Source organism: Punica granatum, chromosome 7 (assembly GCF_007655135.1).
Source record: "Punica granatum isolate Tunisia-2019 chromosome 7, ASM765513v2, whole genome shotgun sequence".
In the NCBI taxonomy this organism is placed as follows: domain Eukaryota; kingdom Viridiplantae; phylum Streptophyta; class Magnoliopsida; order Myrtales; family Lythraceae; genus Punica; species Punica granatum.
Window position 1 is genome coordinate 14,007,777 of NC_045133.1, and position 24,183 is coordinate 14,031,959.

Here is a 24,183-nt window from a genome sequence, read left to right on the forward strand (position 1 = left end):
CGCTGAATGTCCCAATAACTAATAGCAGCTTCAAGTAGGTTCCAGTCAATGGGGGAATCAGCGAGTAATGGCAAGTCTCCTATGATGAGCCGAAGGAATGCACGGTCAACTGGGCGGAACGTGTTCCAGAGGCGGGTGATGTCCGCGGATGGCATGATGACGTCATCGAGTCTGAGACAGGGATGCGAGCGATCCATCCTTACCTAGATGGGGGAGATGTCGGCTTAACATTTTTTTAGGGTCAAATCAATGTAATGTCCTAGGTTTTTCGAAAAATGTATCCAGTGCGGAAAGATAAACTATAGTTTTGTTCTTTACAGTATACATCTCTCTTTCTTAAGAAACAACAAAATGCCCGTCCTAGAAAAAAAACTACGGGCCGACTCAAGGACTCGACTTTGGGTCGGTTGACGGCATGGAGGTAAAAATTGGTCCAGCATGACGGTCCCTGTGTATGCATGGTTTTCGGTGCTACTGGGAGAAACGCTAACTAGGGATGGGGGCTCCCGACTCAAGGGTGTGAATTCCTTGAAATCGAGCGAGGATCTTTGGGGGCCTGTTCGGTGGCATAGCCGACTCGATCCGTTCCCTTACTCGGAACCTCTGACTAACCTAGCTTCCTATATTGGTGCCCGTGGGATGTCGGACAAGGTCCCTAAGAATCTAGTATGATGTGCAATGCATGTACGGGAAATAAAAGTGCGTAAAATAGATAAGCGGGAAATGCGGAAAGCGGTAAACAGACAAGCAAACGAACAAGCGGGAACGAGCTCGAACCCTCTAAGTGTCCCCAGTGGAGTCACCAAGCTGTGCGCACCCGAATTTAATCTCGTCGGGGCACGCATGCGCGCGCCTAAGCAAACGCGGCTTGGGAGTGTCCACCTTCCCAGGGAAGCGCGACGGACGCACGTGAGAAGGAGTCGCCACTTGCCATTTTACGACCCAAGGGTCGAGGGCCGGCAAGTTACCCGGGTCTAGGGGTACGGGGTACACCTAAATGCTAAGGCAATGGTCGTACGGAACCGAAAATTCCGAATTCGGGGGTTCTATTACGTGCGGGCCTATATCCCGCACGCCCTCTCGGTACTCTAGCTTGCTAGGCTTGCCATTTTGTTTATTTACCGCGTGATTTAGAGTTGCGCTCGACTCGCCCGTTTTGACACCGTAAAGTCGATGAGTTGATTGAGTTGGGCCAAGAACCCGAAAGGTGAGTAGGCCTGTGTCGAGGGATCGGTTCACTATCTTGTCGTTACAGTTCATCGGACCAATACGGTCGATTCCCTGCGCGAACCGATATCACGATTATTCAAGCTTACTCATCCTTCGGTGATGATAGACCAACTTAACCAATTCGATACTCGGACCTCTCGCTTGCCGATCGGGGATCCTTACAAATGAATGAACGAACATACAAATAAAATCCTCACAATGTTCTCTCGAATAATTACAAAGTGTAAATGAATAAGTAAATGGATCCCGATCGGTTTGCATTGGGCCAATATTCCGCTCCGGCTCACCATGTGTTTTGAATAACCGATAAACAAATTAAGGCAACGCGGGCTCAAAGAGCCGGGGGTCGGGTCCAATCGAACCGACGATCTGCAGGAGAACCGGTTTGTTTCCACTGTAATCGTTGGACCGATCGAGCTCCCGGGTGATATCTAAACACGTTTCACACGTCCAATCCAAATTGCCTTCCACATAGGCCATATTTGGAGTGTGATGGTGACTCGAGGCTAGATCCCATTCCGCACTCGGGTTGCACGCGCTCGGTGAATTAGGAGGCGTTGAACCTCGTGTTCGGTAGTTTGGGGCATTGGACCCCGTGTAACACGTAACCTATGGGCTCGGGCCCGAATCGCGATAAATCATCATATGCAAAGACAAAACAGAAGAAAACTGATAAAACTGACACGATACAGAAAGTAACTGATAACAACTGATAAGTGTCAGTGAATATCAACGAAATTGTGTATTAGGCCGAATGTACGTGATTTAATCAGTTATTAGCCGGGGTTGATTAACAAACAATGTATCTATCCTAGGCAAGCACAAGTGGCGGATTGGGATGAGGTTCTAAGCCGATTACATGTGTGTGTTTGTTTTATGACTCTCATTCAGTTAAGCGTCACTGTGGTTTCACCGAATTAACCAAACTCGTGTTTCGACTCTAGATTGGAATCTAATATTCCACCTATCCATTATCTAATATTTGATTAAGTCGGGTGCACAATTAGTCCGGTCTTTGGTGTTTTGCAACTGAAATAAAATACTCCCCACCGAATCTATGATAGAAAGAAAGAAACACCGAAAACGAACGAAATGGACCACGCGAATGAAACTCGCACCCGAACGGGTTGTCTTTTCTCATTCATAGCTCTAGGTGTTTCCAACTCCCTAAAGCCTAGGGTATCGGTGAATCATGGAATGACGGTTATGCCCTTGGATGATAAAATTGTGATGTTCGTGTATAAATTGGAGATTTGCGTCACGCGAAGGAGTCTAAGAAGGACTCTCGTGCCCCGACTCGGGCCGCCTCAAATTGGGCCCGGACCCGAGTCACGGCACGTGAGTACTCACTAGACATTAACTCCATTCGTGTTACGTGTCTCGGTATTTTGAAATTGCGAATTTTGATGAAAAGGGCATTCACATCGTTCCGTAAATCATCGATGCGTTTACAAATTAATAGCCAATTTACCCAATTATTTAGTCCGAGTGATTTATTTAACCGAATGTTACGTCCCGCTTATTTCGCTTGTAAAGTTATTCGGTGGTGGTAATTTCATGTGGTTATCTCGGTTTTAATGGGGGATTGTTCAAAATTAATGTATCCATCATCCAATTATCATGTGAATAACGAAAAATATGAGACACGGATACAAACAATCCCAAGGGACGATTTCAATCATGCCTTACATGCATAATATGCTTAAACTCAAGAACGAAATCTATTTCAACGAAACAAAAGAAAGTCGACGCCGTCAAGGTCTCTCAAATGCAAACGGACACACAAACACGTACACATGACACGTAATATAACGAAATCCACAAAGAATGACGTCGACTCATACGATGGGAAAAAATGTGAAACATGGGAACCGACTCATTTCGGGATGGGAGAAACCACCTTAGACCCGTGTGGTCCAAGGGGACTCTCGGCCACACCCATCCAAGAGTGGCCGTGGGTCCTCATGGCTCACGCGAGTCAAGGGGGGCTCTCTAAACCCGATCTAAGCCTATTCCCACCATGCTAATACGTGGTACATGACAAAACAGCGGCAAAAGGGAACGGGGACCGGCTAGCTTCGAGGAAAGAGAAGTACCCTAGCCTCGGAGGAACCATAGAGGCTCACGTGTCACCCCCTCAAGGCTAGACCGTGGGTTCTATGGTTCGGCCGTGACTCGGGACCTCTCCCGCTTCGATCCACGTCGTCTCCCCTCATGAGATATACGTTCATGTAGTTTACGAGCATGATAGATAAAGTAAATAGATGCTGGACGTTGTATGGCATGCATGAGACGTCCGGATCCGAGAAAAAAATGCAAGCTTTCACCTATCCCGAACCTTTAAAGCATATTAACACCACACGTAAGTAAATATCAAAGATCCTAACTCCTCTAAGTTAAAAGGGGTGTTACCTAGCCTCGATGTACGAGGGAAAGAGTCGGGGAAGCGGCCACGAGAGTCGCAAGACTCGGTTTGGGCGGCTACGGGTGAGGGACCCGTAAGTGGGCAGGCGCGGCAGTCTCGGGAGAATGGCTTGGCACGCTCGCTCCGATCACGGAACGGTGCAAGGTCGGGCTCGTTGGACTCCTAAGAGGCAGATCTAGGTGGGCACGGAAAGCTCCGAGCGTGCCGAACCCTGAATAAGTCGGAAATGATGAGAGAAGTTCCAGTGAAAACACAGAAAACTGGTTAGCGAAAATGGGCAAAACGGAGGTCGTGCACGGTTGGTCGGCCCTCGGATCGTGACCACCTCTTCACGAGAGAGGGTGAGGGTTGTGAGGAACCCTTTAAAGGTGATGGCACGACTCTCCGAGGTCGTGGGATGAAATGGCACGCCGTTAGTGTTCGGTGCGCGCGGTGAGGGTCTCGGGACCCGATTGCAATTTCGGCTGGAACGGGGTCTTGGGGACCTCAAATCGAAAATCCAAGTCCGGAAATGGACTTAGGGGGTAGGAAATATGTAGGCTATGAAGTTTGAGAATTTTTGGGTTAAGTCGGGTCGGGTGGTTACCGGAATACCGGGTGGTTTTCCGGCGATTTTAGCCGGTTTCGGCCTTGGCATGGGCTGAATGAAAGTGAGGGGAGGGGCTGGAGTTTGAGAGGATTTTAGAGGGAGATTGGCTTGAGAGAGAAGGAGAATGAAGAAGTGATTAGATTAGTGAGGCTTGGAGCTTATAAAGGATGCCTTAATGGTGTGTTCAAGTGAGACTAATTGCGGTTTTGAGGTGATTAGTGGGCTGCCGAAATTGGAGGGAAGATTAGGGAGGGGTTTGTGTCTTGTAGAGTGTAGGGGAAGCAAGAGGGGTGATGGATGTGATGGATGGATGGAGGGAGGTGATGGATGGATGGAGGGAGGTGATGGATGGGGGGAAAATTCAAAATGTGTGGTGGAGGGAGACTTGAGCCGCCGGCCATGGGGGCTTGAGCCGCGGCTTGGGGCTGTCAATTCGAGCCGAGGGTTGAGCCGTGGCTTGGGGTTGAGCCGCGGCTTGATGGCTTGGCTTGGCTAGGCTGTGGGTCCCATTCGGTTGAGGGAAAAGCCGGGAAACGCTTGAAACTTGATTGAACGCGCATCCGACCTCCGATGTCCAATTAATTTGAAGATTTGGAATGCTTGAACTACGAGGATTTGAATGAGCCCAATATCGCCGTATGTCGTGTGAACGAACGTATGGGTGACTCGGCGCTTCAAGAGTCGGTTTCGCCCCGTTTGGACGTTCGGAGTGGAATTTAGCGCCCCTCGACCCCCGATTGACCTTTGTGCATCCTTGCATTTGTTTTGACGATCCTTTTACCCCATGGGGGATCGTTGGCCCATTGTCCTCGGTCGGGGACCGTTGGCCCGGGAAGGCCTAGGGACTTCGACCGGGATTTTCTCAGTGCGCCCTGAATGCCTTGAGGTGCTTGGAGGTTATCGTGAGGTACTCAGAGATCGTTGTGGTCTCTGTTTTCCGTGGAAATACCCGAAGGTTCACCGGGAGGCGTTCGTGATCACTGAAGCGCACTTCGGGAGATCGAGTCGAGTTCCGGAAGGTTGTCTGAAGCTTGTTCCCCGGCCCTGGTAGTCCCTGGGCGCCTGTAGACCCGTTTTGAGGGGCCGTTTGCTTGTCAGTGGAGCGAACCCCGGGAGCTCTGTCAGAAAAGGTGTCCGTGGGGATCGGGGTGTCTCGGCTTAAGCAGGATGTCCCGAAAATGCGCCCGGACGTGTCATTGGTCATTTTGGCACTGGGAGGGATTTTTGGAGCCCCATATTGGGCACCTTTCGGTGCTTCGGTGACTCAGTGATGAATAGTGCCACAGTGCCAGCTCCGTTGTTTTCGGGATTCCTCGTTCGTTTGTTCTTCCGAAAGCTTTCCTTTGCTTTTCTCAGTGACCCAGCTCTTCTCCTGTTACTCATGACCCCGTGCCCGCCTATTTGCCTCCGATTGCCGGGCGATGAATAGTGTCCCGAGCTCCAGTCGGGAATCCTTGTGCGGGAAGCCGGTGGGCCAAAATGGGGTGCTGACAGTAAGCATGAAAATGTTGTTGCGACACGCAGATCTTCAGTTTTGGGTCACCTAAACAACCCATGAAGATTTTTGCTTTGACAGTATAAGTAGGTCCCGTTGTCGGAGGCCTAGATGCGAGGCCTCCAGGGGCTCCCGTTAGCTATGTATTGGGCATATCGAGACATCCCCGACGATGCCCTAGCAACTCTATCGGTTGTTCGACGCGCCTGTCGGCTTTGAACCCTTCTCAATAGGGTACCGTAGGGCGGCTGTAGTTGGAACTCGTTTGGGGATTTCTGTTCAAATTTGGTCAGACTCGGTCCAACCATTTCCAAAGCGTTATGACTAGACTCTCGAAGAGGAATGTCTGGGATTTTGGCTCTGTGATAGCCTGTTGAAGGATTGCTGTGACCCATTCGGAGTTATGCAAAGACAAAGTGAAAAGAGAAAGCTTGGGAAGCACGTTGCCCGCAGGCTAAAAGGATACACGGGTTCACGCCTGCAGTGAGATGTACCCCCATTTTCCTTCGTCCTTCTGTTGTGTAGGTTGTACTGAACTGCTTGGACGGCGTATTCAGTTACCCACTGTGCTTGAGGAAGGTTCCCTCTTGGACGGTTGAATGGTATTGGAGAGCCGATCGGGAATCGTGTTAGAATAGATAAACTGGCCACTTCCCTTGGGGATCCCTTGTCCACACGATGTGTGAGAGACTATGGGGCAATTTTATTTATCTCTCGTTTTGCTCTCCTTTTGCTACGGTCACCCACCTCGGGGCCGCACCTCTCAACCTAAAGGGGAAGAGCTCTCCTTTTGCCACGACCGCCACAAAGGGTTTTCGGTCGTGCCTCTCTTTTACCCTAGCTTTTGCCTAGGTCGCCCCAAAAAGGGATTTTCGACCTAGCGGGCTCGATTCTTTTATCTCTCGAGTTTGCAAGGGCGAAGGGTTCGAAGGATTCAACCTCCAAATGCATTGTTTTCTGTCTCCGTCAAGGAGTTGTGTCTGCTGCTCCCCTTTTGTCGGGGTTTGTTGATTTCTCAGGATTGGCGGCGTCGGAGTTTTAAATCTCGGCGGTGCCTTGTTTTGTTCATTGGCAGGTTTTTCCTGCATCTTTTCTCTCTCTCTCTTCATTGGCGGGTTTTTCCCGCTTCTTTTCGCTCTGTTTTTTTTCTTGCAGCCGGGGTTTATTTTGTGCCCCGTGTCTTTGTTTGAAACTCCTCGACTTTGTATCGCCGAGGCCACTTTGGTGTGCTTCGCCTCGTGGAGACTTGTTGTGTGTTGCTAGCCCTATTTTGTGAGGACCAGCTTTCTTGGAAGTTTGACTCCCGTGCACTCGAAAGTTGAACTTCGTGTCATTTTCCCTTGCAATCTCTTCAGGTGAATTCCCCTATTGTCTAGAAGGAAAATACAAATTTGCCTTAGGGAATCAGTGGTTGGAGTTGTTTTGATGCTTGTTGTGGAGGAGGCCTGGACTTAACGCAAATGACCAGGAGCGTTCCAACGTCACTTGCTGGAGTGACCCACAATGGCGACTCGGGGCGAACTTCAACCAGGGAGGCCCAGTGTACGTCGCTTGTCGAGGTTGTGTTGGCGCGAACTTCAACCGGGGATGCCCCAGTGTACGTCGCTTGGAAAAGTTGTGCTAGTGCGAACTTCAACCGGGGATGTCCCAGTATACGTCGCTTGGAAATGCTTTTCGTGGGTGGATGATGTCCGAGGTGGTCTCGGTGCAAGCGTTGAACGCGAATGCCCTGGTCTTTTATCGTCGATGTGACTCGTGGTGGGCGGTTTGTACAACTGTCGCCCTTGGCCGTCTCATGTCGTCAATGTCAACTGAAATCGTTGCGTTGATGGCATAAGGCTCGCTCAGTTGTTTTTGTCTTTAGCTTTGTAGGGGGTACCTCCGTGCCGAGCCCCTTCCCTGTCAAAGTATAAGGGAGGAGGCTCGAGAGGAGTTCTCGAAAAGGCGTGAGCCTGTGCATCATTCTTCGCCTGTGACCGGCGTGTCCCTGTAAAAGATGACAAAGAAGATGGTGTGTTAGGCGACTGTGCGGTGGAGTATGCGGTAAGAAATATGGGGTGGACCCATGGGAAAATCCCTTTTGTCCCGCACACGACCCATGGGGTGTCGCGTGTGGATGACATTTGTTTCCGGGAATGTAGTCATCACCACTCTGGAGTGGTTAGACCATGACTGAGGTCACATAAGCATGTTTTCCCTAATTACGAGTAGGCATGCGCAGCCGTCCTAGGGAAGGCTCGAGAAGCCGGGTCCCACGAGGACAGGTGAGTCGAATAGGTCCAACAAAACTGATAGGGCGTCTTCGAGACTGTCCTAATGCTCCATTGAAGGATTTGTTCATGTCGGGAGCCCATTTGTGGGAATGCATTTGAATGAAAGCAACAGAGAGTTTAAAGAAAACTGCGCGTGTTGCCCCAGTGTTTAGTCGGTGACCACAACGGAGGTGGATGAAATCCATTCTTTGATTGGAGGCGTGACCGTGCTGGTCTGCGATAGAGAGTTGGGTCATGCTCTGTTTGTGGAGCTGTCACTTTCTGTCTTTGCAGTGGAAAGATTAGACTTGCTCCTTGAAGTATCGCTTGGATGAATTTGTATCCAAGTCGATTTTGGATTTCAGATGAGCTGAGGAATAGCGCAAGGCGCTGCAATGCAGTGACGCCGATTTGCTTGCGGTATTGCTTTATGGAGCAGGGATGGGGACTCAGTGTTGAAATCCCAAGGAGCTGGATGGATGGGAGACGTTTGTTGTCCCAATTGTGGTCGCTTAGTATTCAGGCTGTCTTCTTGTTGAGAATTTCCTGCAATGGGAAAAGAAAACAATGAAGGAGCATGAACCGTTCAGCATTTCAATGCAAGAGTGTAGGGAAGCGAACTGGCCTAGTAGGTGTCGTGCGAGCACACCGAGAGACATGCATTGATACGTTGAGCAGGCATGTATGAGTTGGTGTGAACATGCTTGGACATGTGTGAGGCGCGCTCGATTGCTGGTAGATGCGCTGGGTCACGCGGAGGGACGTGCGTCCGATCACGCAGTGACACTCTTTGTTAGGAAGAAGTTAGTGTTGGTTAACTTCGCCTAGGAAGGTTGATCGGCCCTCGGGCCACAGTTCGTCTTGCTGTGGAGGAAGGGTGAAGGCCGCGAGTGGCCTGCCCGCTAAAGTAGGCACGACTCGCCTATCGTGCGGGGTGGGTGGCCGGGCTGGACGGCCTCTGGTCATAGCACGTCTCGCCATGGAGAGGTGAAGACCGCAAGTGGTCTACCCGCGAAGGTCGGCACAACTTGTCTATCGCGCGGAAATGCGTTGTAGCCGCAAGAGAATAAATATATCAAATGTATGCAATGCGTGGGTTTTGAAAGCTAATGCTGTCGTTCGCATTGATTCAAAGAGTTTAAAATACAATGCCACGTGAATTCGGTGCTACTGGGAGAAACGCTAACTAGGGAGAAACGCTAACTAGGGATGGGGGCTCCCGACTCAAGGGTGTGAATTCCTTGAAATCGAGCGAGGATCTTTGGGGGCCGGTTCGGTGGCATAGCCGACTCGATCCGTTCCCTTACTCGGAACCTCTGACTAACCTAGCTTCCTATATTGGTGCCCTTGGGATGTCGGACAAGGTCCCTAAGAATCTAGTATGATGTGCAATGCATGTGCGGGAAATAAAAGTGCGTAAAATAGATAAGCGGGAAATGCGGAAAGCGGTAAACAGACAAGCAAACGAACAAGCGGGAACGAGCCCGAACCCTCTAAGTGTCCCCAGTGGAGTCACCAAGCTGTACGCACCCGAATTTCATCTCGTCGGGGCACGCATGCGCGCGCCTAAGCAAACGCGGCTTGGGAGTATCCACCTTCCCGGGGACGCGCGACGGACGCACGTGAGAAGGAGTCGCCACTTGCCATTTTTCGACCCGAAGGTCGAGGGCCGGCAAGTTACCCGGGTCTAGGGGTACGGGGTACACCTAAATGCTAAGGCAATGGTCGTGCGGAACCGGAAGTTCCGAATTCGGGGGTTCTATTACGTGCGGGCCTATATCCCGCACGCCCTTTCGGTACTCTAGCTTGCTAGGCTTGCCGTTTTGTTTATTTACCGCGTGATTTAGGATTACACTCGACTCGCTCGTTTTGACACCGTAAAGTCGATGAGTTGATTGAGTTGGGCCAAGAACCCGAAAGGTGAGTAGGCCTGTGTGTCGAGGGATCGGTTCACTATCTTATCGTTACAGTTCATCGGACCAATACGGTCGATTTCCTGCGCGAACCGATATCACGATTATTCAAGCTTACTCGTCCTTCGGTGATGATAGACCAACTTAACCAATTCGATACTCGGACCTCTCGCTTGCCGATCGGGGATCCTTACAAATGAATGAACGAACATACAAATAAAATCCTCACAATGTTCTCTCGAATAATTACAAAGTGTAAATGAATAAGTAAATGGATCCCGATCGGTTTGCATTGGGCCAATATTCCGCTCCGGCTCACCATGTGTTTTGAATAACCGATAAATAAATTAAGGCAACGCGGGCTCAAAGAGCCGGGGGTCGGGTCCAATCGAACCAACGATTTGTAGGAGAACCGGTTTGTTTCCACTGTAATCGTTGGACCGATCGAGCTCCCGGGTGATATCTAAACACGTTTCACACGTCCAATCCAAATTGCCTTCCACATAGGCCATATTTGGAGTGTGATGGTGACTCGAGGCTAGATCCCATTCCGCACTGGGGTTGCACGCTCTCAGTGAGTTAAGAGGCATTGGACCTCGTGTTCGGTGGTTTGGGGCATTGGACCCCGTGCAACACGTGACCTATGGGTTCGGACCCGAACCGCAATAAATCATCATATGCAAAGACAAACAGGGCAAAACTGATAAAACTAAGACAATACAGATAACAACTGACAACAACTGACAAGTGTCGGTGAATATAAACGAATTGTGTATTAGGCCGAATGTACGTGATTTAATCAGTTATTGTCCGTGGTTGATTGGCAAACAATGCATCTAACCTAGGCAAACATAGAGGGCGGGCTAGGGTAAGGTTCTAAGCCAATTACATGTGTGTGTTTGTTTTATGACTCTCATTCAGTTAAGTGTCACTGTGGTTTCACCGAATTAGCCAAACTCGTGTCTTGACTCTAAAATGGAATCTATCATTCCGCCTATCCATTATCTAGTGTTTGATTAAATCGAGTGTACGATTAATCCGATTGTTCGTGCTTTGTTACAGAAATAAAATGCTTCCCACCGAATCTACGATAGGAAGATAGAGACACCGAGGGTGGACGGAATGGGTCGTGCGAATGAGACTCGCACCCGGACGGGTGGCCCTTTTTCGTCCATAGATCGAGGTGTTTCCGACTTCCTAGCGCCTAGGTATCGGTGAATTACGGAATGACAGTTATGCCCTTGGGCGACGAAATTGTGATATTCGTGTATAAATTGGAGATTTGCGTCACACGAAGGAGTCTAAGGAGGACTCTCGTACCCCGACTCGGGCCGCCTCAAATTGGGCCCGGACTCGAGTCAAGGCACGTGAGTACTCACTAGACGTCAATTCTATTCGTGTTGCATGTCTCGGTATTTTGAGATCGTGAATTTTGGTAAAAAGGGCATTCTTGCCATTCCGTAAACCATCGATGCGTTTTTACAAATTGAGGATCGATTAACCCAATTATTTAATCCAAGTGGTTTAATTAGCCGAATGATTCGTCCCATTTCCCCGTTCGTGAAATTATTCGATGATGGTGGCCCGACATCATGGACATTGGGTTCGGTGAGTGATTATCCAAAACCAACACGTCAATCACGTATCTACCACGTATCTAACAATAAGATCCGAGCATTAAGACATCCAATTCCAAGGAGTGGTTCGAAATGACTAGGGAGGTCGGCTTAAACTCGGAAGGAGTCGGGGGACTCTCGGCCACTTCCCAAAGGAAGAAGCCGAGTGACCCTTGACTTGTCTCGAGTTTTGAGCGATCTCCCGCGCCATTTCGGATCATTCCTTGCATACACAACACATTAATCATGATAATAACACATTTTCTAGTCATCTTTATCCCGACACGACTATGGTTACATGAGATCACATAAATGTGCATAAGCGAGGTATTCAAACGGAAATAACGGGACGGTCTTGACTCGAATAATAACGAAATAAGTAAAAACACGGGAACCGACCCGTCTCGAGGTAGGGGGAAGCCTCCCGGACCCGTATGGTCCATGGAAGCTCTCGGCCACTTTCTTCCAAGGGTGGCCGTGAGCTTCCGTGACTCACACGAGTCGGGAGGATTTCTCCGACCCCGATCCGAGTCCTTTCCCGTCATGCCATCGTGTTAAGTGCGATTAAACATAAAAAAAAAAAAGACATAGGAACCGACCCTTTTCGGGAAGGGGGAGACCGTCCTAGCCTCGGGTGGATCAAGGGGACTCACGGGTCTCCCTAGAGACTTGGCCGTGAGTCCCATGGCCCAATCCGTGGCCAAGGAAGCCTCTCCCATCCGGATCCGAGTCGTTTCCTATCATGGCACGCAAGGTTAAACATCATATGGACACGGCACGGTCATGTGGACGAGTTTAACAACGTACGTTGCATGGAAATGCATGGGAAGTCCGCATCTAAGAGAAAAATGAAATCTTGCATGCATACCGACTTTTAAAATCATATAAACACTTCACATACATAAAGATCGGAGATCCTAGTTCTTCTAAGTTGTAGAGGGATGTTACCTAGCCTCGTGCACGAGGAAAAGAGTCGGGGAAGTGGCCCGGGGAGTCGCTAGACTCGGCTTGGGCGTTACGGGCAGTGGGCGTCCGTGAAGCAGCGGCTGTGACAGGTTGGGGAAAAACGGGTCGGCACGCTTGCTCCGATCACGGAACGGTGCGAGGCCGGGCTCGTTGGACTCCTAAGAGGCAGATCTAGGTGGGCACGGAAAGCTCCGAGCGTGCCGAACCCTGAATAAGTCGGAAATGATGAGAGAAGTTCCAGTGAAAACACAGAAAACTGGTTAGCGAAAATGGGCAAAACGGAGGTCGTGCACGGTTGGTCGGCCCTCGGATCGTGACCACCTCTTCACGAGAGAGGGTGAGGGTTGTGAGGAACCCTTTAAATGTGATGGCACGACTCTCCGAGGTCGTGGGATGAAATGGCACGCCGTTAGTGTTCGGTGCGCGCGGTGAGGGTCTCGGGACCCGATTGCAATTTCGGCTGGAACGGGGTCTTGGGGACCTCAAATCGAAAATCCAAGTCCGGAAATGGACTTAGGGGGTAGGAAATATGTAGGCTATGAAGTTTGAGAATTTTTGGGTTAAGTCGGGTCGGGTGGTTACCGGAATACCGGGTGGTTTTCCGGCGATTTTAGCCGGTTTCGGCCTTGGCACGGGCTGAATGAAAGTGAGGGGAGGGGCTGGAGTTTGAGAGGATTTTAGAGGGAGATTGGCTTGAGAGAGAAGGAGAATGAAGAAGTGATTAGATTAGTGAGGCTTGGAGCTTATAAAGGATGCCTTAATGGTGTGTTCAAGTGAGACTAATTGCGGTTTTGAGGTGATTAGTGGGCTGCCGAAATTGGAGGGAAGATTAGGGAGGGGTTTGTGTCTTGTAGAGTGTAGGGGAAGCAAGAGGGGTGATGGATGTGATGGATGGATGGAGGGAGGTGATGGATGGATGGAGGGAGGTGATGGATGGGGGGAAAATTCAAAATGTGTGGTGGAGGGAGACTTGAGCCGCCGGCCATGGGGGCTTGAGCTGCGGCTTGGGGCTGTCAATTCGAGCCGAGGGTTGAGCCGTGGCTTGGGGTTGAGCCGCGGCTTGATGGCTTGGCTTGGCTAGGCTGTGGGTCCCATTCGGTTGAGGGAAAAGTCGGGAAACGCTTGAAACTTGATTGAACGCGCATCCGACCTCCGATGTCCAATTAATTTGAAGATTTGGAATGCTTGAACTACGAGGATTTGAATGAGCCCAATATCGCCGTACGTCGTTTGAACGAACGTATGGGTGACTCGGCGCTTCAAGAGTCGGTTTCGCCCCGTTTGGACGTTCGGAATGGAATTTAGCGCCCCTCGACCCCCGATTGACCTTTGTGCATCCTTGCATTTGTTTTGACGATCCTTTTGCCCCGTGGGGGATCGTTGGCCCGTTGTCCTCGGTCGGGGACCGTTGGCCCGGGAAGGCCTAGGGACTTCGACCGGGATTTTCTCAGTGCGCCCTGAATGCCTTGAGGTGCTTGGAGGTTATCGTGAGGTACTCAGAGATCGTTGTGGTCTCTGTTTTCCGTGGAAATACCCGAAGGTTCACCGGGAGGCGTTCGTGATCACTGAAGCGCACTTCGGGAGATCGAGTCGAGTTCCGGAAGGTTGTCTGAAGCTTGTTCCCCGGCCCTGGTAGTCCCTGGGCGCCTGTAGACCCGTTTTGAGAGGCCGTTTGCTTGTCAGTGGAGCGAACCCCGGGAGCTCTGTCAGAAAAGGCGTCCGTGGGGGATCGGGGTGTCCCGGCTTAAGCAGGATGTCCCGAAAATGCGCCCGGACGTGTCATTGGTCATTTTGGCACTGGGAGGGATTTTTGGAGCCCCATATTGGGCACCTTTCGGTGCTTCGGTGACTCAGTGATGAATAGTGCCACAGTGCCAGCTCCGTTGTTTTCGGGATTCCTCGTTCGTCTGTTCTTCCGAAAGCTTTCCTTTGCTTTTCTCAGTGACCCAGCTCTTCTCCTGTTACTCATGACCCCGTGCCCGCCTATTTGCCTCCGATTGCCGGGCGATGAATAGTGTCCCGAGCTCCAGTCGGGAAGTCCTCCCGTGGGAAGCCGGTGGGCCAAAATGGGGTGCTGACAGCTTGCCCCTCTTTGGTTGCGTGCTCGATTAGAGGAGGTAACCAAAGATCATGAGAGGCATCCCTTTTTGGTCCCGGCGACCGCCTTGTTGTCACTCCCCGTAGTAGCTCGCCCCTCCGCATTGGATACTTAGGGAGGATATGCAAAAGTGCCCGAATCTATCACAAGGTAATCATATGGTTGAGAAGCGGAAATTATGAAATGTAGATGAGGGGCCTAAGCCCGCATGACAGTATGTGTAGGGCCAAGGCCCGTGGAAAGCAGTAAAGTGGACGCGAAGTCCGGAAAGCAATAAAGTTACTAGGCCGAAGCCCGTGGAAAGCAGTAAAGTGGACGCGAAGTCCATGGACGCGAAGTTCGGAAAGCAGTAAATTCACTAGGCCGAAGCCCGAGGAAAGCAGTAAAGGTGGACGCGAAGTCCGTGGACGCGAAGTCCGGAAAGCAGTAAATTCACTAGGCCGAAGCCCGAGGAAAGCAGTAAAATGGACGCGAAGTCCGTGGACGCGAAGTCCGGAAAGCGGTAAAATCACTAGGCCGAAGCCCGAGGAAAGCGGTAAAATGGACGCGAAGTCCGTGGACGCGAAGTCCGGAAAGCAGTAAATTCACTAGGCCGAAGCCCGAGAAAAGCAGTAAAATGGACGCGAAGTCCGTGGACGCGAAGTCCGAAAAGCGGTAAATTCACTAGGCCGAAGCCCGAGGAAAGCAGTAAAATGGACGCGAAGTCCGTGGACGCGAAGTCCGGAAAGCGGTAAAGTCACTAGGCCGAAGCCCGAGGAAAGCAGTAAAATGGACGCGAAGTCCGTGGACGCGATGTCCGAAAAGCGGTAAAATCACTAGGCCGAAGCCCGAGAAAAGCAGTAAAATGGACGCGAAGTCCGTGGACGCGAAGTCCGGAAAGCAGTAAATTCACTAGGCCGAAGCCCGAGGAAAGCAGTAAAATGGACGCGAAGTCCGTGGACGCGAAGTCCGGAAAGCGGTAAAGTCACTAGGCCGAAGCCCGAGGAAAGCAGTAAAATGGACGCGAAGTCCGTGGACGCGAAGTCCGAAAAGCAGTAAAATCACTAGGCCGAAGCCCGAGAAAAGCAGTAAAATGGACGCGAAGTCCGTGGACGCGAAGTCCGGAAAGCAGTAAATTCACTAGGCCGAAGCCCGAGAAAAGCAGTAAAATGGACGCGAAGTCCGGAAAGCAGTAAATTCACTAGGCCGAAGCCCGAGAAAAGCAGTAAAATGGACGCGAAGTCCGTGGACGCGAAGTCCGGAAAGCAGTAAATTCACTAGGCCGAAGCCCGAGGAAAGCAGTAAAATGGACGCGAAGTCCGTGGACGCGAAGTCCAAAAAGCAGTAAAATCACTAGGCCGAAGCCCGAGAAAAGCAGTAAAATGGACGCGAAGTCCGTGGACGCGAAGTCCGGAAAGCAGTAAATTCACTAGGCCGAAGCCCGAGAAAAGCAGTAAAATGGACGCGAAGTCCGTGGACGCGAAGTCCGGAAAGCAGTAAATTCACTAGGCCGAAGCCCGAGAAAAGCAGTAAAATGGACGCGAAGTCCGTGGACGCGAAGTCCGGAAAGCAGTAAATTCACTAGGCCGAAGCCCGAGGAAAGCAGTAAAATGGACGCGAAGTCCGTGGACGCGAAGTCCGGAAAGCGGTAAATTCACTAGGCCGAAGCCCGAGAAAAGCAGTAAAATGGAGAGAGCGAGGGGAAGCGAGGGTGGGAAAGAATGCTAAGCGGTTTGTCGGGGACGTCGGCAGAGGCGGATTGTCCCGTTCCAAGTTGAGCTTGTCATTTGTCGTTTCCTTGAGTCAGGGTCAAAAGGGTTCCTTATCATGCCCTTCATTTGGTTCGGTGCCCCGATCTGTCGCCCAAGCCAAACGCGTGTTCGTCAAGAAGGAGATGCCTCTTGGGATTCCCGATCACACCTGTGCATGGAAATGAAAGGAACCTACAAAGGGCGTCAGTTGCACTTAATCGGCGAACAGGCATACGTAAGAAGAATCTATGTAGAGATGTGTCGGGGATTTGGTATCGGTGACCATTGTAGGGTGGTCGTGTCCCTATCGAAGAATGGCTCTTTTAAAAACGGGTAGCCCGTGGAATATGTGCGTAAAGGTAAGAGGAGGGATCTTATGGGATCCTCCAAGTCAAGGATACGTTGATTCGACCCCCATTTCGAAGCGGGTCTCGACCTCGGAGAATTGAAGAGAGTTTGCTTGCGTCGGGGAGTGCCGAACCACTACTCGGCGTAGCTTCACAGGGAGAGTGTCGCTTTTCTTTCGTGGTCAAGCCGACATTTTTCCCCTAACTTTTGCCTAGGCTGCGGGATGCGCAACAGCCTAGCGGGGTATTTTATTTAATTTCTCTCACATGAATGCTCACCTTTTGCTACGATTCCCCACGTTTGGGTGGGATCGTACCCCTCGGATCCTCTAACTTTTGCCTAGGCCGCCTCAATGAGGTTTTCGACCTAGCGAGGGAATGATTTGTGCTCTCCTTTTGCCACGACCCCCCTTTGCGGGATTTTAAGTCGTGCCACTCGTTCCCTAGTTTTTGCCTAGGCCGCCTCAAGGAGGTTTTCGACCTAGCGGGAAAATTTATTTTTCTCTCAAGAAAGTTTAGTGTTGGACAGATTGTGGGAATTGAAGCTCGTCCATAGAAATGTCTTACAATGAAAGGGGCACGGAGCCCGAATCATAAAGAATATACAAGTGTTCACGGATAATACTTCTTAATGGCGTCAGCGTTGACGGGAAGGGCATTTTCAGTGCCGTCCATGTCGCTCAAGACGACTGCTCCTCCGGAGAAAACCTCCTTGACGACGAAGGGGCCATCGTATTTGTACGAGAACTTCCCTCGAGAGTCTGGCGTGACGTGTAGGACTTTCCTCAAAACGAGGTCGCCGGGGTTGAAATCGCGGTGGCGGACTCTTGCGTTGAAGGCTCGAGCCATTCTTTGTTGATAGCACTGTCCGTGGCATAGCGCTTTCAACCTCTTCTCATCAATGAAATTTAACTGTTCGTACCGCTGCTTTGCCCATTCCGCTTCTTCAAGCTCGGCCTCGGCAAGAATCCTCATGGAAGGGATCTCTACTTCGATTGGGAGGACGGCCTCCATGCCATAGACTAGCGAATACGGGGTTGCTCCGGTTGAGGTCCGTATGGATGTACGGTACGCCAAGAGTGCATAGGGGAGCATCTCGTGCCAATCCTTGTAGTTCACCGTCATTTTTTCGATGATCTTTTTGATGTTCTTATTTGCCGCTTCCACTGCACCGTTCATTTGGGGACGGTACGGGGTGGAATTGCGGTGTCGGATTTTGAACTGTGCACAAAGCTCGTCGATGACCTTGTTGTTCAGGTTCTTGGCGTTGTCTGTGATGATTGTCGCAGGGACCCCGTATCGGGCAATGACGTCGCGTCTGAGAAAACGGGCCACGGCTTTCGCGGTGACTGACGCAAGAGTGACAGCTTCGATCCATTTGGTGAAGTAGTCAATTGCCACCAAAATGAACATGTGACCGTTGGACGCTTTGGGGTTGATCGGGCCGATCACATCCATTCCCCACATTGAAAAAGGCCATGGTGCCGTCATGGGGCGCAATTCATTGGGCGGCGCTTTGATTTGATCGGCGTAGACCTGACATCGGTGACAATGTCTGACATGTTTCACACAATCAGTCTCCATGGTGGACCAATAATAGCCCAGGCGCATGATCTTCTTAGCGAGCATGAGACCGTTCATATGGGGTCCACAGTTTCCCCCGTGCACTTCCTCCATGAGACGTCGCGATTCGTGCTCGTCGATGCACCGGAGGAGTGTGGAGTCGAAGGAGCGGCGGTAAAGTATCTCGCCGCTCAAGAAGTAGTGTATCGCGAGGCGTCTGAGAGTCTTCCGATCGCGGCGGTCGGCGAATGGGGGGTATTGGCCGGTTCGCAGAAGGTTCTTGATGTCTTCGTACCACGGCTTCGCCTCGGATGCTTCGATTGAATTGCAGTGCGCCGGTCCTTCGGCTATCTCAATCTCGAGGGGCTCGATAAGGTTCTCCTTCGTGATGCTCACCATGGAGGCGAGCGTTGCAAGCGCGTCCGCGAATTGATTTGTCATGCGCGGAGTATAGGTGAACGAGATGTCCTCGAAGTTCTTGGTTAACTTCTCGAGGTACTCGTGGTACGGCACCAGTTTTGCGTCCTTTGTCTTCCATTGCCCCAATGTCTGGAAGATAGTGAGCATGGAGTCACCGAACACTTCGAGCTCTTTTACTTTGAAATCAATCGCCGCTTGGAGGCCGAGAATACATGCCTCGTACTCAGCCACATTATTGGTGCACGGGAAGTCGATCTTTGCCGCTACTGGGTAATGGTGTCCGTCCGGGGATATCAGTACTGCACCGATGCCTGATCCCGTGGAATTGACAGCACCGTCGAAATACATCTTCCATCCCGGCTCCTCTCCCTCGTCGTCTACTCGGAGGATTCCCTCATCCGGGAAGTCGGGATTAATTGGTGTGTGGTCTTCAACTGGGAATTCTGCCAAATGATCTGCAATTGCTTGCCCCTTGACCGAAGTGCGGGACACGTATTCAATATCATACTCCGTTAATTGACAACGCCACTTGGCGAGGTTCCGCGTGGAGGAGGGACTGTCGAGCAAATATTTCAGGGGATCCGCCTTTGATAGCAAGCGGACCGTGTGATAAAGTGTGTATTGTCGGAGCCTTTGCATGACCCACACCAATGCACAGCACATCTTCTCGATTTCCGGATAATTTGACTCTCCATCGGTGAACTTTTTGCTCAGATAGTAGATCGCGCGCTCCGTGTGCGTGGACTCCTCCTCCTGTCCCAGCATGCATCCTAATGATTGACGACGCACCGTTAGGTAGAGTACGAGGGGACGGCCTGGTGTAGGCGGGACCAAAACCGGCGGTTTGACCAGGTACGCCTTGATGGTGTCAAAGGCCTTCTGACATTCTTCGTCCCATTCGATCGCCGCGTTCTTGCGGAGCAAGCGAAAGAGTGGTTGGCATTTCTCTGTCAAGTTGGCAATGAATCGTGCAATGTAATTCAATCGCCCTAGGAAGCCTCGTACTTCGCGGACCGAAGACGGCGGAGGAAGCTCCTTGATCGCCTTGACTTTATCGGGATCTACCTCAATACCGCGCTCGCTGACCACGAACCCTAGTAGCTTTCCCGATCGAGCGCCGAACGTGCATTTTGCCGGATTGAGCCGAAGCTTGTACTCCTGCAAGCGGTCGAAGAGACGCTTCAAATTAACAAGATGGTCTTCTCCTTCTTTGGACTTGGCAATCATGTCGTCAACATAGACCTCGACTTCCTTATGCATCATGTCGTGGAACAATGTGACCATAGCCCTCTGATAAGTTGCCCCGGCGTTCTTGAGACCGAAAGGCATGACGCGATAACAAAAGGTTCCCCACATGGTAGTGAACGTCGTCTTGACCTTGTCTTCCTCGGCCATCCGAATTTGATTGTATCCGGAGAAGCCGTCCATGAAAGAAAACTGAGAGTGGCGCGCCGTGTTGTCAACTAGTATGTCGATGTGGGGCAAGGGAAAGTTGTCCTTGGGGCTGGCCTTATTGAGGTCCCGATAGTCGACGCAGACTCGCACCCTTCCATCTTTCTTCTCCACCGGCACGATGTTTGCGACCCATTCAGAATAATTGCAGACCTCGAGGAAGCCCGCGTTGATCTGCTTGACAACCTCCTCCTTGATGCGGAGAAGGAGGCTTGCCCGTTGCCATCGCAATTGTTGCCGCTTGGGCGGGAACTTCTCGGTGTCCAGCGGGAGGAAGTGCTTCACTATTGACGGGTCTAGCCCCGGCATGTCGGCGTAGGACCAGGCAAAAACTTCTTGATACTTGGTCAAGAAATCGATCATTCGGACCCGTTGTGTTGAGTCGAGGCTTGTGCCGATCTTTAGGATGCGGGGCTCCTCTTGAGTACCCACGTTGATCTCTTCTGTTGGCTCGAGCGAGGTGAGTTGGCGACCCTCGAGGCGGCGCAAACTCTCTTCTATCTCAGGCACTAGACTGTCTTCGTCGAGCCCTTCCCCGAAGTATATGGGTCCGGGCTCTCCGAGACTTTCTTCGGATGGGTTCGAATCAACGCATCGAAGATTTGGATTCGAGTGGAGCCTGGAGAATTGAAAGAATTGTCTTAGAGAATTTTAGAACGATATGAACAAAAGAGTAAGGAAGAGAGAGTGAAATAGACGAGGATTCAAAAAATGCATATAGGGAATTCATTGATAGTGAGGATCACGAAGCCATAACAGAGTTCCCTCTTCCGTCGTGTGGCCTACGGCTACGCCGACACGCGGGAAACATCTCATACATAGATAAATCTTACACATCGGCGATCACAGCCGAGTAGCGCAGGACTGAGGTCCAATTGTTAAGCTCCTCGTTTTCCTGCGCCGGGCGGATGTGAACCCCTGAAGGAATCTCCTCGGTGACGGCATACACGGTTGGCAAGGTGTCAGTCGCGTCGTCGAAGTCCGAGGAAGGGCCGTCAGAGGTGCTCCCGATGATGAGTGGAGGCCCGGGGAAGAAATGTGATAGCGGGGGGACTGGAATGCCCCTGTGGAGCCTACCATAGTGCGTGGCGAGGCGGTGGAGGTGGTTGCCCCGGCGGGCCTCGATGATTTCATGGCAGGAGGGGCGAAAGCCAAGTCCCCTCCTGTGCTTGTACGCTTCAACTTCGATGGGGCGGTTGATTCCTTGCCCGCGCGCCCCAAGGCCCGTGCCGGGAATGTAATGGTGGCGCAAAAGGACCTTCCCTATCATGCGGTCGGCGCTGGAGGGTCTGACCTCTCCGTAATCCCGGATAACGGAGATAGTCTCAAAGGAGTGGAAAGGCAGGTTTTCGTCGTCCCCGACGCTGATATAGGGAACCGCCGTCTCCTTATAGATGGCGTAATCCTCCTCACCCTTAACCGTGATGATCTTCTCCTCGACGATGAATTTCACCCTCTGATGCAGTGAGGAAGGGATGGCGCCGGCCGAGTGAATCCAAGGCCTTCCAAGGAGTAGGCTGAAGGCGTTCGGGATATCCAATACCTGAAATGTGACGCTGAAGGAGCATGGGCCGATATCTATGAGGAGATCGATCTCCCCGTTCACCTCTCTCCTCGAGCCGTCAAAGGCTCGGACCGCTGTCTTGCTAGGGCGGATGCGGTTGAGATCCACATTCATCTGCTTCAAAGTGGTCACCGGGCATACGTTGAGTGCAGAACCGTTGTCGATCATGACTCGGCCGACAATATGGTTATTGCACTTGCAGACGATGTGCAGTGCCCGGAAATGCGCGCATCCTTCGGAGGGGAGCTCATCGTCCGAAAACGAGATGGTGTTGGAGAAAATAGAGTTGATGGTTTCCTCTATCCGGTCCGGGGGCGTCCCTTTGGGGACTTGCGCAGCCGTGAGGACCCGCATGAGGGCCTCCCTGTGAGGTTCCGAGTTGAGCAGGAGGGCGAGCAATGAGATATGGGCCGGAGATTTGGCCATCTGCTCCACTACCTTGTACTCGCTTGCTTTGATGACTTTCATGAAGGCTTCGGCCTCCTCTTCTGTCACCTTCTTGGACGGAGTAAGCAGGGTCCTAGGCCTCGTCTCCTCTTCGGCAGCGGGTGCCTTCCCTCTGTCGGTGGTCGCCGGGTTCTCATATAGCCGCCCTGAGCGGGTTATGCCCATGACACCGAATTGTTGCTCTAGCTTCCCGACACTTCCCTCATAGGTCCAGGGGACCCTATCGTTCGAGTACGGCTCCTGGGCGGGGACGTCTATGACAAGCGGGGCATGAGGTGCGTCTACCTCGGTGAGCCCGACTGTGACTTCCGTCGGTACGTATTCAATCACAACGGGAGAGAACCCGTCTTGTTTGCCTTCGTCCTCGCTCGATGTGCACACGGTGATCATGTTGATGGAAGGCCCCGGAGCCGATCCATGGTCAGGAAGAGGATTAGCCTGTATGTTCGGAGGCCTTACAGCATTGAATACGAGCCCCTTCGCGTCGATCATCTCCTGAATCCTCTCCCTTAATCTCCAACAAGTGTCCAGGGTATGCCCCGGTGCCCCCCGATGACATTCGCACTGCTTGCTTTGATCTTGGATGGTTGGATCGAAGCTCGGGCCAGGCGCTATTGTTCCGATCTTCTCACGAATTTGCCGGTAGATGTGGGAAGGCGGAACCGGTAGGGTCGGGAATTGTCGGCGGGGTCGCGATGGTGCTGCACCGCCCTGTTGACTTTGCGGGTGCGGGGCCCGTTGCGCCGGCTGAGTAGTCCTAGGAGCCGGAGGTTGATGTTGAAGGGCTTGAGATGGAGCAGGGGCATAATGATGGACGACGGGCGATGACACCGCAGGTAGGGGTGGAGGCGGCAGTGCGGAATAGTAGATTGATTGGGTAGGGGCTTGAGGTCGATACTGAGGTGCCTGCGGGGAGAATGAGGGAGCCGCGGGAGGCGCCGCCGTGTAGTTCATAGAATATTGCTGGGGGGCTTGTTGCGCCGTATGGACGGCGTTTACCGAGACTTCCTTTCCCCTTCTCCCGCTCGAAGATGATGATGTCGTGGGGACCTTCTTAGACGACTCCTCTCCTTTGCTGGTGGGGTCCTCCATTCTTCCGAGCTTGATGCCCAAGTCCAATTTCTTTCCGGCCTCGATGAGGTCGGAGAACGATGAAGTGTGCGCCAACAGGTGTGAATAGTACACTCCTCTCAGTGTGGAGTGGAACCTACCATATCTGTTGCGCCTCGCTGATCTGGGGAATGTGCTTTGCAGCTTGGGCACGCCATTTGGCGGCATACTCCTCGAACTTTTGGCCCCGCGCCATTTCTTTCGTGCTCAATTCTAGAAGAGTAGGAGGCGTCTCCGCGCAATATCGGTATTGGTCGGTGAACTTCCGGGAGAGATCCTCCCACGTCGGGATGTCCTCAGCCTTCAGTGACATGAACCAATCGAGGGCCGATCCCGACAGGCTATCCTGGAAGGAGTGGATGACAAACTCCTCGTATTCCCAATATTGTAACATCTTTCCTCGGTAATGACGGAGATGGTGGCGTGGATCCGTCGTGCCTTCATAGGTCTTGAACTCTGGAACCTTAAACTTCGGGGGCAGGCGCATGCCCGGGAATAAGCTACAATCGCCATAGCGGGCGTCGGGGCGGACAACGTTCGCTTGCAGGGCCCGTATCGTTTCCTCCATTCGCTTCAGCCTACGCTCTTGTTCGGCGTCGACCTCGGGGAAGAAGTGTGTTGGTGAGGCGAATTGGGCCGCATGGGTCGGAGTGCCCGGTTCGTGGAAGGTGGTGTTTATGGGGGGCGGTACCTGGTAGGAGAGGCCGACGTGAGGTTGTAGAGTCGGATAAGAAGGGAGCTCCGTGGCTTGAGGATGAGTTGGAGCGGGTGCGGTGGTTGCCGGGAAAACCGTCGGCGGGGGCGCCGTGTAGATCATAGCCGGAGCAGGTATGGAAATAGGTGGAGGTGCAGACAGGATATGCTCCGCGGATAGGAAGGTAACCGGTGGAAGAGGGCCTACCGAAGGGGCCGGCGGTGGCGGAAATTGACTTGTGAAGGGGTGGGTCGTGGACGTATACAACGTTG

At 51.9% G+C, this 24,183-nt stretch overlaps 1 protein-coding gene across 1 annotated transcript; it reads right to left on the reverse strand.

The window, feature by feature from the left end:
• Window positions 1–17,285: 17,285 nt before the first annotated feature.
• LOC116214413 lies at window positions 17,286–23,199 on the reverse strand (the record flags this gene model as incomplete). Its single annotated transcript, XM_031549822.1, has 3 exons — window positions 22,156–23,199; window positions 21,391–21,552; window positions 17,286–20,528 (listed from the first exon to the last, which is right to left on the reverse strand). Coding segments are annotated over exons 1-3 (4,449 nt in total), but the record flags the coding sequence as incomplete, so codon positions are not given.
• Between the last annotated feature and the right edge of the window lie 984 nt (window positions 23,200–24,183).